This window comes from Perissodus microlepis, chromosome 20 (assembly GCF_051167445.1).
Source record: "Perissodus microlepis isolate ML-2025 ecotype Zambia chromosome 20, ASM5116744v1, whole genome shotgun sequence".
NCBI classification, from domain to species: Eukaryota; Metazoa; Chordata; class Actinopteri; order Cichliformes; family Cichlidae; genus Perissodus; species Perissodus microlepis.
Genome location: NC_140480.1, coordinates 162,310 through 175,544, shown reverse-complemented (window position 1 = coordinate 175,544; position 13,235 = coordinate 162,310). Strand labels below are relative to the sequence as shown.

At 40.3% G+C, this 13,235-nt stretch overlaps 2 protein-coding genes across 7 annotated transcripts in view; one reads left to right on the top strand and one right to left on the bottom strand.

Annotated features, from left to right (window-relative positions):
* The first annotated feature begins 1,435 nt into the window (after positions 1-1,435).
* Positions 1,436-3,592, top strand: parapinopsina (parapinopsin a). Its single transcript, XM_084917208.1, has 5 exons — positions 1,436-1,766; positions 2,601-2,691; positions 2,775-3,012; positions 3,102-3,344; positions 3,451-3,592. Exons 1-5 carry the CDS (start codon positions 1,436-1,438, stop codon positions 3,589-3,591), a joined length of 1,044 nt encoding a protein of 347 aa, XP_084773334.1. The 3' UTR covers position 3,592.
* A 1,659-nt stretch (positions 3,593-5,251) lies between these two features.
* Positions 5,252-13,235, bottom strand: part of LOC146363664 (cyclin-dependent kinase 17-like) — a 40,968-nt gene continuing 32,984 nt past the window's right edge. For 4 of the 6 annotated variants that reach the window (XM_084917200.1, XM_084917199.1, XM_084917204.1 and 1 more), the window contains 7 exons: positions 12,874-12,971; positions 12,671-12,776; positions 12,448-12,490; positions 12,276-12,366; positions 12,100-12,177; positions 11,158-11,278; positions 5,252-8,603 (listed from right to left, as the gene is read on the bottom strand). In XM_084917200.1, the coding sequence (XP_084773326.1) occupies positions 11,175-11,278; positions 12,100-12,177; positions 12,276-12,366; positions 12,448-12,490; positions 12,671-12,776; positions 12,874-12,971 (520 nt within the window). In that variant the 3' untranslated portion in view covers positions 5,252-8,603; positions 11,158-11,174. The remainder of the gene's footprint in view (positions 8,604-11,157; positions 11,279-12,099; positions 12,178-12,275; positions 12,367-12,447; positions 12,491-12,670; positions 12,777-12,873; positions 12,972-13,235) is intronic. The other 2 variants (XM_084917201.1, XM_084917205.1) reach the window with 1 other exon arrangement.

Here is a 13,235-nt window from a genome sequence, read left to right as displayed (position 1 = left end):
TTTGGTAGCATGTGGAAGAACCATCTGAGAACCATACCTCCTCCTCATGCTGGTCACCAGCTTGGTCACGTACTGCTGTGGGATGGTATCCCATTCTTTAAGCAGCATTTGTTGCAAGTCAGCCAATGTGTCAGTGTTGGTGACTCTGGCACGAACAGCACACCCAAGCTGACACCAGAAGTGTTCAATGGGGTTGATGTCAGGACTGCAGGCACACTATTCTATCATGCCCACTCTTGAATTCTGAAGATAGTCTCTGATAAACCTCATTCTGTGAGGCCGAGCATTATCATCTTGGAGGATAGAGTTCGGTCTCAGACAATGGAAATAATGAATTGGCATTGGTTGGAGAATTACATGTTGAGATCTCTTTGCATTAACAGTACAGGAGTATTCATTTATGGCAAAAGGTCAATAACCCAAAAGTTCTTATTGATGGCCTTTAACAGATCAGTGCAGGAAACTGTCTTTTGATGAGGTTACAGCCAATGTTAGTTAGTGTCTTAACTCTTAAAAAGGATGAATTATTCATTGAGGTTTTTCAGCATACCAAGAAATTGCAAATGTAATCACATATAGTTTTGGGGAGCAATATATTAGTGATTAGTAAAGTGCTTTTCTCTAAATGGATCCATAGATCTGTTGGGCAGAAAATGTATCTTCAAGGTGAATTTCATTCAACAAATCACAATGTAATTTTTTTCTGTTATTGCACCTTTTCTTTTTTAGCTTTATGGATTCATTCATTCATTCATTCGGAGTTGTGTAGGTATTAAGGATGATTATAAACAGAGACACTGACACTGAGCTCATTCTCAAATAAGCCACTCTTTGTGTCATTAAGTAACTCAATCAGGCTAACATCTCATTAGTTTTTAACAAGAGAACATAAAAAGGCAAAGATAGGTATCCATAAATTACCAGTTTATTCCATTATTGGCTACAAAATGTGTGACAAACCAGCGGGAATTCTGTAGACATATCGGTCGATCCTGTATGAACGTTTTGCATCATTACTCACGAGCAGCTGTAAATTGAGCAATCATGGAAAGTGCAGTCTTAGAGGCTATCAGACAGAATTATTCTCTCCACAATCCGGCTCGGCGGATTTTGTTTTCTGAGAATTGCAAATCATCTGCGGCCTCCTCTCCTCTTACTGGGCTTATTTAGAGGGCCTCGCTTCCCTCTCAGAATATCAAGCACGCAGTATCTGTTGAACAGTTTTGTAGTTGTTCTTATTGCTACATTATTTATCAAATGATTAAAAAAATACTAAACACATACCTGAACCTGCTCTTTCTTTGCCTTGCTGACAATGTGGCCATTTTAGAGTTAGATGTGTTGGATCTGACACTTTTTTGTTTGTTTTTTACCAGGCATCACTGAGGTTTTTCACACTGTGACCAGATTCTTCTCCTGATCTTCACAGAGCAAAATGGAGAGTGCTGCCTTCCACAGAAACTCTTCATCATCTAACAGCTCAGCCAACACGGAGCTCTTGTCTCGGACTGGTTACACAATTCTGGCCGTTATCATGGGTGTGTTCTCTGCGGCAGGGATCATCCTCAATGTCGTGGTGATTGTGGTGATGGTGAAGCACAGACAGCTGAGGCAGCCACTCAGCTATGCCCTGGTTAACCTAGCTGTTTGTGACCTGGGCTGTGCTGTGTTTGGAGGCCTGCCCACCACAGTAACCAGCGCCATGGGATACTTCAACCTAGGACGTGTGGGCTGTGTGTTAGAAGCCTTTGCTGTTTCCTTTTTCGGTGAGTTTACTTTTTCTTTTTCCTCACATAAATAAAAGAAGAAATACCTTAATGTATTCTAGTACAAGTAAAAGTACCTCAAGTAAAACCACCTGAAGGGAATTTTGTTATTTTATGTAAGATTTGCAAAACTGCATCTGAATAAACAATCACAAAAACACAAGACTTCTGGAACAGTGTCCTTTGGACAGATAAGACTATATTTGACATGTCTGCATATATATTGCACAGTGGTGAAAACCAAATACAGCATATCGGCACAAACACTTCATACCAGCTGTTAATCACAGTGGTGAAGAGGTGATGATTTGTGTTTGTTTTGCAGCTGTATACCAAAGCATTGTTGAGACAAACGCCAGTCTGACAGCTAAAGCTTGGCCACAATGTGGTCATGCCACAGTTAAATGATCCCAAGCACAGCAGCAAATCTACAACAGAATGGCTGAAAAAGAAACGAGTCGAGGTGCTGTAGTGACCTGGTCAAAGTCCAGACCTTGCTTAGTATTTCAAATGCACACAGTCTGTGGAAACTTTCATTTTCTCATGACTGCTTTTGAACTTTTTGAGCTTAAAAAAAGTTACTTAAAATGAATTATTTAAGATATTTTGAAGGGAAGCTTTTGTTTTTAGTTACATTATGTACTGTATTTCATGTATTTATGTAAAATCTAATGTGGAAACTAAAATTTAAAACTATAGTTATTGTCATTGAATTAAGATTAGCATTTCTTCCTTGAAATGTAGCACTCAGGTATAGGACAGGTGTCTCAATAGTGCGCACAAATGCAACACTTAGAAAGCAAAAGTCATAAATTATTCTGTCTTTTCTTGCAGGTATAGCAAGTCTGTGCACAGTAGCAGTCATTTCTGTTGAACGCTACGTAGTGGTGTGTTATCCCATGGGTGCGGTCCTCTTCCAGACCAGGTACAGCAGTGACCATCAAGATCTCACTTGGGAATGTTCTTTGCTGTACCAAGCATGTCAGACACCATCTCTGTTGTCCTTAGGCATGCAGTTGCTGGAGTGGTACTGTCCTGGGTGTGGTCATTTGTGTGGAGCACTCCACCTCTGTTCGGGTGGGGAACTTTTGAGTTGGAGGGTGTCAAAACCTCCTGTGCTCCTAAATGGCATAGCCGTGATGTTGGGGACATGTCCTACATGATAATATTCTTCTTCCTTTGCTTTGCCTTGCCCTTTTCTGTCGTCATGGTTTCTTACTCGCGGCTTTTATGGACTCTCCGCCAGGTGAGCAACAAAGGCTGCGCACACCATATATTTTTGTTGATTGTACTGAAAACATAAAGGAGTCCTCTGCGCTTGAATTTTTCTCCTAGGTGACCAAGCTGCAGGTATCTGAAACAGGAAGCACAAGTCATGTAGAGGTGCAGGTGGCACGCATGATAGTAGTGATGGTGCTGGCCTTCCTAGTCACCTGGCTGCCATATGCTGCGCTTGCACTTGCTGTCATGATAGACTCCAGTCTATATGTTGACCCTGTCATCGCTACCATTCCTGTGTACTTTGCAAAAAGCAGCACTGTCTACAACCCCATCATATACATTTTCATGAACAGACAGGTAAGCTGGTTTGAAGTACACTTAAATTCACACATACAAACAAAGAAAAAGAGGAATTCAGGCTCATGCTGTATGTTCATGACCAACCATGATCGTGTGTTTCCAGTTTCGAGGCTACACTGTTGCTGCGGTTCTGTGTGGATGGGACCCCTGGTCCTCTGAGCCGCAAACATCTGAGAACGAGACCACAGTTCCGTTTTTCATCAAGACCCCCAAGAAAATTGTGCCTAAAAAATCTTTGGAATAGAAATGTGTAGAAATTATTATAGTCTCACTGTTCTCATTATCAACCTCTGCAATGAAGTGCAAGATGGTTTTCACAAATGTAAACAAAATATCAGAGAGCAAAAATGATGCAATGAGCAAGAAGGTTGCACAAATCTTATGTATTAAGGCATAAAAAGTAACAGTAATAAAAGCAGTAATAATAATAATAAAAAAAAGATTTCCCTGTTCAGGCAGGCTTCTTTCCTGTTGTCATAACCTTTAATGTATTCAGACAACAGCACAACATCTTTCTTGTCCTCTGTCATTGATATTGTAGATGCTGTCATTGCTTTTTATCTCTTTTAAAGAATAAAAATACAGTTACATTAATCAAGAATAGAGATTAGAATAGAGATCGCACAACTCACAGTTTGTTTACAGACATTATTTAAAAGATAAAAAGATAAAACCTCACATATGTGAGCAAAATAGCCTCTGTTTACCTCAGTCTGTCAGTCAGGACCTGAATTATCTCTCCTGGCTGAAACACTGGCACACTTTTTGGATACGCCTCTTTTGCTTTCAGATGTGGTTTGATTTTTTTGTGGCATAGATTCAACATAGAGGAAACATTTCTCAGAGATTTTGGTCCACATTGACGTGATAATATCACACAGTTAATGCAGATTTGACAGCATAATGCGAATTTCCCATTAGACCTCATCTTAAAGTTTCTCTGTTAGATTGAAACCGTCTGAGTACAGTCAACTTGTCATGATCAAGAAACCAGTTTGATATGATCTGAGCTTTGTGACATGGTGTGAGCAGTCATCAGAAGATGAATACACTCAGATGTGCCAAGAAAATATCCCCCACGCAGTTACACTGCCACTATGCACATCAGCTGTTGATACAAGGCAGGATGACTCAAGGTTTGCATGTTGTTTCTGACCCTGACACCTGAATGCTGCAGACGAAATCGAGACACATCAAACCAGACAAAGTTTTTCCAGTCAATTTTGGTGAACATGTGCAAACTGTAGCACCTGGTGTGGTTTTCCGCTGCTGTAGCCAATCTGCTTCAACGTTCAATGTGTTTTGTGCATTCAGAGACGCTCTTCAGCATGCCTTGGTATCTGAGTTACTGTTGCTTGTTCTTAGCTGGCAGAACAATCAGTCGTTTAGGTTACTGTTGCCAGTTTGAAGCGACCTGTCCATTCTCCTCCTACATCTGGAATCAACAAGGTATTTTCTCCCAGAGAACTGCTGCTCACTCTCTTTTTTTGGACCACTCTCTGTCGACCCTAGAGATGGTTATGTACACAAATATCAGCAGCTTGTGAATTACTCTGACTAGCCCATCTGGTGCTTCATGCTACAATCAGAGTCACTTAAATCATTCTTCCCCCATTCTCATGCTCGGTTTAGCTTCAACAGGTCGTCTTGATCATGTCTACATGAATAATTGCATTGAGCCGCCGCTATGTGATTGGCTGATTAGATAGCTGCATTAACTAACAGTTAAATAGGTGTAGCTAACAAAGTGGACCTTAATTTTCACAATGAAGAAATACAGGCAAAAGCTAAACTAGAAATTTATGTTATACAGCAAACTGCTAAAACCCTGTGAAAGTAATAGTAAAGAACACTTGATAGTAACGTATATTCAAAAGATTTAAGACAAGAAAAAAGTAATTACATGATTTTTAATTTTTTATTAGGTATACACATCCTCTTTGCTTCTTAAGGTCTGTCCTTCTATATAACCTTTATGGCTTTCATTGATTGAAAAACATAAAATAAAATCAATCAAAATAATCAGTGTCTTGTACTCATTTTGCAACATGATACTTCATTTCAGCCTTTTGGATCCAGCATGTAAAACAGAAAACAACTAAACCTGTGATAAGTTATGTCACAGTTTGATCATTCACAGTCTCTCACGCCTTCCTAAATAAACACAAATGCAATCATACCCATCCTAGTACCATGGCTTTATTGATTACAGAAATATTGCTATGACTGAAGAAAAGCACCCCCCCCCCAAAAAAAAGCCAGAATGTTAATAGCTGTATCAAACCTGTACACTTTTGTATATACAGAGTGGGGGACTGTCTATGTACATGCTACATACTGTCACACTCTGGGAAAATAAGTAGTCCTTCTGACAGTTACTGACATTGATCATTTTCTGAATCAGTTTTATAAAAAATTAAGAAAGATGCAGAAACGACCCTGTCAGTGCCCGAGGTACAGGAAAATCCAAACTAAAGTCACAGGCCATCTCACAGATACAGTACATGTTAACATGTCAGCATATTTGGGTGTGTGAAACAGTTGTGTGCTTGAACACCTGGTGCTTGGAGGACTTACTTTGGTCCTATTTTTCTTTTTTTGTTGTTGTTTTATGGCAGCCTGTAATAATAACAGCATGAAACAACAGTGTGTCTGAGCGCTTCAAGTCCTGTTAAATATTCAGCCCAGTTAGACGGGCTACATGACAGTTTCTGCTGTATTATACACGTATTGGATAAGTCAGATTTGTCATTCAAACTATCTAGTCCTAGTGCTGCCTGCACATCACACTTCTGTCTTCGTGTACGGTCTCCAGATGGTAAGGTGGTGTTTGGTGTAGAGATCACGCGATAAGGTCATAATGTCTCATGCAAAATTTAAAGGAGGTATTCCTTCTTCAGCAGCAGCTATTTCATATACCAATTAAAACCACTGGTGTTCAATACAGAAACATGCTTAGAGAGATGGCAAGAATAGACATGGGTAAGTTAGTCTCTTAACATCAACATCTGGGTCAAATAAACAGAGAACGAGTGACAGAAATCGACAGGTTGATGCTGATAAATTGTACCTTGCATACAATTTAAGCCAGCTTTGCAAAGGGTTTCAGGCCACTTCTATCAGGGATGAAACATACAAGACCATCTGTACCTAACACAGCATCCACAAAACAACACAAGGAATAAGTCCTGAGCTCAAGGAATGTGCAACACGTCCCCAGCCAGTCACCTACTGTAAAGACTGAGAACAGCATCCTGGAATTATCTTTGCTTCTGACAAGTAACACATATGATCATATATACAACTTAAAAAAAATACATAGAGTTGGGATGGAAAAAGTGGGGATGTTGGATGATCCACTCATGATCTAAAGAGGTAAAATTGGGTGCAAATACGAGGTGTGATCAAAATGTTCTGAGAACCTGTGCATAAAAATCAAACGTCTTACCAGAATAAAATCTACCAACACAGGTCATGGTATGTGCAATCAGCTTCCATCGCAGCTCTTATTTTTTGATCGCTCCACTGAAGTCTCGTTCTGACCACACAGTGTGCACTCTGAGATTGCACCATGGACTAAAAACTTCTAATAGAAAATATAAACTTCTGTTTCAAACTGACACGGATTTTGTGCGAAGGATCAACCCTGATGATGAGACCCGGGTCTTCAGCTTTTACCAAGGAGTGTTCTGAAGGCAGCGTGTCAAAGGAGTGAGACTGGGAGTTTCCTATTGTAATGTTCTACTGTAACGTCCTGAGGAGCCTGATGGGGAATCCATCTGAACTGCAGTGCATACCAGTGTACCATCACGTCTTGGCTAACCAGCACGATCGCCATGGATGAAGGGTCGTCGCTTTAAGGAGATCCGGCATGAATCATGGAGGCACAGGTATGGGGCTAACAGAACTGGACTTCCAGTGAGACAGCTTCCTGTGCACCTCTGCACTGCGCTCAAAGCGGTCCAACGCGAGATTGGCCAGCTTTGGGTTTTTATGGACATGTCCTCAGGACTTTTTGATCACATCTTGTAGAAGAGCTCAACATTAATACCTGCACATCAGACAACAAATCCGGACAACTTCTGAGTCAAGGCAAAAGAGGAGGGAGGTGTCTAATGAGGAGCAGGTTAGGATTTGTACACTTTTACCTCTCTTTCCTTCAACGATATCTTCCTCGTGTATAGAAACAGGAGCATCTTGTAGCGTAGTGTTCTTTACAGCATATAAGAACGTGACAAATATAATTTATGTCTACTACTGGTATGTGGATTGCTGAGTGTTTTTAACTGCAGTAATGATTTGTGCAATATATCTGTCCATGGGTGGTGAAACTTTTTTTTTGTTGTTTTTTGGTTTATCTGTTTGGGTCTTCTTCATTTCAACATCACTGGTGTGTACTTAACGTCCTACTCTGCTTCAGTGACTGATGAGGTATCATAATGACAGCCACCCGGACCTCTAATGAACAATAAGGTGCAAAAATCTACCTCTGTAAACTCCAAAGATCTACACACTTTCAAGTGAGCGCCAGCATGTGAGTGTGTTTTTAAGAGAAAAGAGAAAGACGGACAATGACAGAAAAGCAGAGACTGGTTGCATTTAAGGGTTATGTAATAAAGGGCTGAGAGATCAGGCGAGGGTTTAGAGTTGAGGTGCAATATTTAGAGTTTGGATTCAGGCTGAGGTGTGGCATGAAAAAGCTTCTAGTTCTACAGCTCAGTCTCTTTATATACAGCAATAGTCTGAAAGAAAAAACCATGAAAGAGAAAGTCGGGGTTCCACCTTTCTCTTTCTTTTCTTTTCATTCAAGTCCGTTCGAGACTCCTTCGTCCTCAAACAGCAAGGTCTGTTTTAAAACCAGCTCACATCCTGAACACTGCCCCATACTGGGCAGCAGTAGTAGCAGCAGCAAGGAGATTCATATACTCTCCGACTTTTCTTCCAGCATCACACACATTTTTTTTTCTCTTTTTTATGTTTGGGTTTGAGCTGAGTCTTTATTTTTAAGAATGAAATCTTCAGCCTTAGTTTTGTGTGGGTTTGTTGTCATTTTGCAGTGTGTGTGTGTCTGTGTGTGTCTTTTTTTTCCTGTCAGTATGTATTTATGTGGCAGGGTGCGTGTGTGTCACTCCTTCAGTGTGTAGGCGGCAGGGTCAGTGGATGTATGTCTGACAGACAAGCTCCACGTGTCACTGTCCTCCTCATCTCATCGCCGGCACTAAAACAGCACACTCTGCCTCCTGCTCTTCCCTTGGGCTGAGAGAGAGACAGAAGAAGACAGGGGAGAGAGAGAGGGAAAGATGTGAAAAACAAACAATCAAACAAACATTTGGATGTGATTTGGACACTCAAACATTGTAAATTTCACTCCATGCCAGCGACACAATAAATTCAGTTGGGTCCAGAAACACTGGACACACTTTCATGAACGCTGCAGCAGTTTGTTTCAGTGTGATTAATCACACGACTTAAACTTAACCAACTACTCAATCAGTCTAGAAAACATCACGAAACAGTGAACAGTATCTGTGTTACACCTTTCAATCACTAGTTGATAAACATTAATATTTCACTAGATTGCAAACCTACAAATCATCCAGTCATTTTCTCTGCATTGACCACTCGACTGACAAGTTTTCTAGGGGCTTGATGTGCATCCTGTTAGGTTCAGTGAAGGTGTATGTGTGCTGGAAATGCCTGGCTCAATGTGACAAACCCATCTTCACTGACCTTGCTTTGTGTACATAGTAGAGATGGCACGATACCACTTTTTTATGTCCGATACCGATACTGATATCATAAATTTGGATATCTGCCGATACCGATATGAATCCGATATAGTGTGTTTTTTAATCTATAAAACTGTTTTTTTAATATCTTGCTGCATTTTGTATAAGTTCATACTCAAGTTTAAATAAACAACAACACTAAAGCTATTCTGTTATACCTGTATGTAAAAAAATACACTGCACCCAAAATATTTCATAGTTCAGCAACACTGATCAATCTAATAAACTTAAACCTACTCAATCCTTCCTATTCTGCTATTTTAAAGAGTACTTAGCAGAAATATTAAGCAACCTAACTAATAGGGATGCAAACTCCCAGCAAAAAAAAAAAAAAAAAAATAGGGAACCACCCCCCACCTCATGATGCTTAATCGACGTAATCAACTTTAATTTGATGCAGTGTGAAAAATAAATTGCACAGAAATAAATTACTTTTCAAGAATAATTAAATAGATTCAACATCTTTCTTCAACAGAATTGCAGACTGCACAGATGGTTCCCAAAGGAAAAAGTACTATAGCTTACTGGGGTATATTAGACTTAACTGTTACTATATACAGTAATGGACTTCTATATATTTTACATAAGATTAAAACTTTGGGTGTAAGATTCAGATAATTATTTATTAAAAGCTCGACATTTTAAATGAGAATAAGAAAGAAAAGTATGTCTTTGTGCCCCCTTTTCCCTGTTCATGCCCTATCGGCCCCCCTGGCTAAACTTTGCTAGATCCGCCCCTGCACAGTTACCAGCCGTCAGCTGCATAGAAAAAGATCCTGGTGTAGAAAGTAATATTAAATAAATTCTAACAACAGCTTATCAAGGTTAAACGTGCTGCTGTTGTTCAGCCGCTGGTTTCCTCTTTCTGGCGCGAGGTGGGCCAAAAACAAAGAAGAGAGACGGAGTCACGACAGAAAAGCCGATCAGCTGATCATTAATCAGTTTCACGATTGAAGTAGCAGCAAGAAGACGCAGTCGCTCCATATATCGGTTGTTAAGCTTAACGTGGGAATGTTTTACAAACATTCAGAGATGAACTTACACACTTGCTTTACTTCTCTCTGGGATCACTTCCTCGGAGATGAAATGCTGGTTTGGTAGCAAGCTACAAATACACACAGCCGCTCCATCATGTGAGCACACTGCTGCAACGTGCTACGGTTATGAGCAGAGTTACACCGTGTCGCAAGTTTTGTGAGGTGCTTTTTTAATATTCAATGGATCGGATTACATTTTTTATTTCTCTCCGATATCCGATCCAGTAATTTACGTCAGTATCGGACCGATACCGATACGTGATATCGGATCGGTCCATCTCTAGTACATAGGGCACATAGTTGCTGCTAATGACACTTCTCTACTGGAAATTTGAAGAAATATAATAAATTAAAAAAGAAACAGTTTGCGTAATGCTGCTTAAGCTAAATCATACTTACCAAAAGTATAACACACAGCACAGTAAAACACTCAAATCCATGCTAATTTAAAAAGACTTTTGCACACAAAAGTCAAACAAACCCACAGCACAAAACCCTCACTTACAGACGCTACATCTCTCGCTGCAGAAATCTAAACAGGACTGGAACAAAACAAAAAAATCTAATGACCCCCTGTTCTCAGATCACATTCTTTGCTCTTATGAACAAACTGCTGCCCCTTTGATTCCCTCAAATGAATATTAGGAGTGGCTTGCTCTGAGAAAAAAAAGAGGATTAGTGAAGTGAAATCTGAAGAATGCTTGTGGGAACAGGGCTTGAATGTGAAGAGGAACAAACAAAACACAGACATGAAGAAACAGCTAATAAATAATATGTTGTTTTAGTTGACAGGGTGCAGGGAGGGAAGATAGATATAATTAAATGCAATTCAGGAATGGTCTTATATAAAGTGGTGTTTGCAGCAAAGGAGCGGTGCTGACAGAGAAGAAGAAGAAAGGCCCGGTGGCAGCCAAACAAAAAAAAGAAAGAGAGCGAGCGAGATTACTGAAAAGAAGGCAGACACATGAAAGAGACTGTATTTACCAGAACAGTAGGGCCACTCAGCCAGTGGAAGTAGAGGAGAGATTGTGACTCTGAGCCCTGGGATTGGCTGCCTCTCTCTGGAAGTACTGCGAGGGTGCGGAGCCTAGCTTATTGGCCATCGCTTTTTTGGGTTAGGGAGAAGGGGGGGAAGGTTGGGAATATTGAGGTGTTACGGAAGAGTTGGAGTAGGGTACACAAGGGAGATTAGAGAAAGGATTAAGGAAAAGATGAGCAGTGCAGAAGAAGAGAGCATGGGCACCAAAGAGAAGGGACAGTTTATCAGAACATGACAGCGAGGCAACAAAAGCAGAAAAACAAAGATACACACACACAGACTGTGATAAGGACAGAAACTGTGAAACAAATCAAAGCAAATGTCGAAGGCACTTCAGGTATGCAGAGTAAAGTATAGAGACTCAGACAAAGGCAACTCTCCCCAGCTGCATTTCAGCAGCCATGTATACAAGGTTTGGTGGACTAGTTTGTTTGTATGTGACGGGACTTCAGTAAAGCTAAACATACTCTAAAATGGATCTAAGGCCACATTAGCGTTTCTGTACTGCTGTACTTGAAGCTGACTTAAATGCTAACGCTAGCATGGCAACCAGATCACAGTGATGTGAAGTCTTTAATGTCAGTCACAGATAAAACTAGATTGTGCTATTTGCTTCCACTATTCGTGAATTTAATATTGCTTCTGAGTGAATGGCGTTGTGCGATGTTAATACTGGAACTGGGGGATCTGTGTGTGGTGAAGGCTGAACCTGGTAATAGACCACACAGTGGCATGAGAAACGACAAAAAGCAAACACTTAGAGAAAGAGCGAGAAGAGGAGGAAGACAGGGAGCAAGTCCTATCCTGTATCATACTTTTATCGAGGATTCCTGATTTCTCTCATTTCATCCCTTCCTTCTTTTCTTTTTTAAATCTTGAGCACTTACATGACTCTGGGTAGACTGAGGATCTCTTTCCGGGATCTTTCTGGAGTTGAATCCCTTTTACAGAGAAGATGGATGCAGCTAAAAAAGAAAAACAAAAGAAAAACAAGTAACAAAGGTTAGGTGGGACAGTGTTTGTGCAATTAATGGGGATATTCAAGTCAAATGCATGTACTTACTGTCAGCCAGAGTCTGAACCTGTTCTCCAAGACATTTGAAATAAGAGTGTTTGAGAGCATCCTCAGCCAATATCCGCTTCTTTGCTTCAAACTAGGGACACATAAAGACAAAATCATTATGGTGTACATGATCTGTAAACAGCAGATAATTGTAATTAATTATGTTCTTTACCTGTAAGAGTTTTGAGAGCAAGTCATGACCTTCATTGTCTATCCTGTGTGACAGAAAGCAGAGAAAAAAATTAAGAGCGGATGGAAAGAACCGAGAGGAGTGGCAGTGAGATCAAAAGCTGCGCAGGAATCTGGTGTTCCCACTGTTTCCAAATGGTCATTACGTTTTCCTCCAGAAAATCAATCTTAATCTGCACATGCAGGCCTCCACTAGATCTTTATACCTGGGTGCGTGGTTCACAAGGGGTTCTGCGTGGTAGCGGGGAAAATTGTATGTCTTAAACTCTTCACTGGTGGTGATACCAGGCCAAGTCTCTTCTGTGGGAGTGCCTGGAGAAGACAAAGAGCATAATTCAATATACACATGCACACAGTGTACACGCACACATAAAAGCAAATGCTCATCCACATTCCATTGGTGTCTCACCAAGGATGCGGAATATGAGATGAAGCTCATCCTCCACAGTTGATCCAGGGAAGAGAGGTCTGCCTGTGATCATTTCATAGAAGATGCAGCCCACACCCCTGGAAGAAAGACAATAAAGTAGTACAAAATTATAGTGTTTTAGTCATCTATTATGCAGATTCAGGCTGCCAGGGGATGTAAAACTATAAACGAGTTGCAAAGTAGAGGTGGGAATCACCATACATCCCACGATACGATATTATCACAATACTTAACGCACGATACGATATTATTGCAATTTTTTCAAATATTTTGCAATATTCAGATTCTGTACATAAAGGTAAACTTTATCAATATTCATTTTATCTAATATCAAAGTCTCA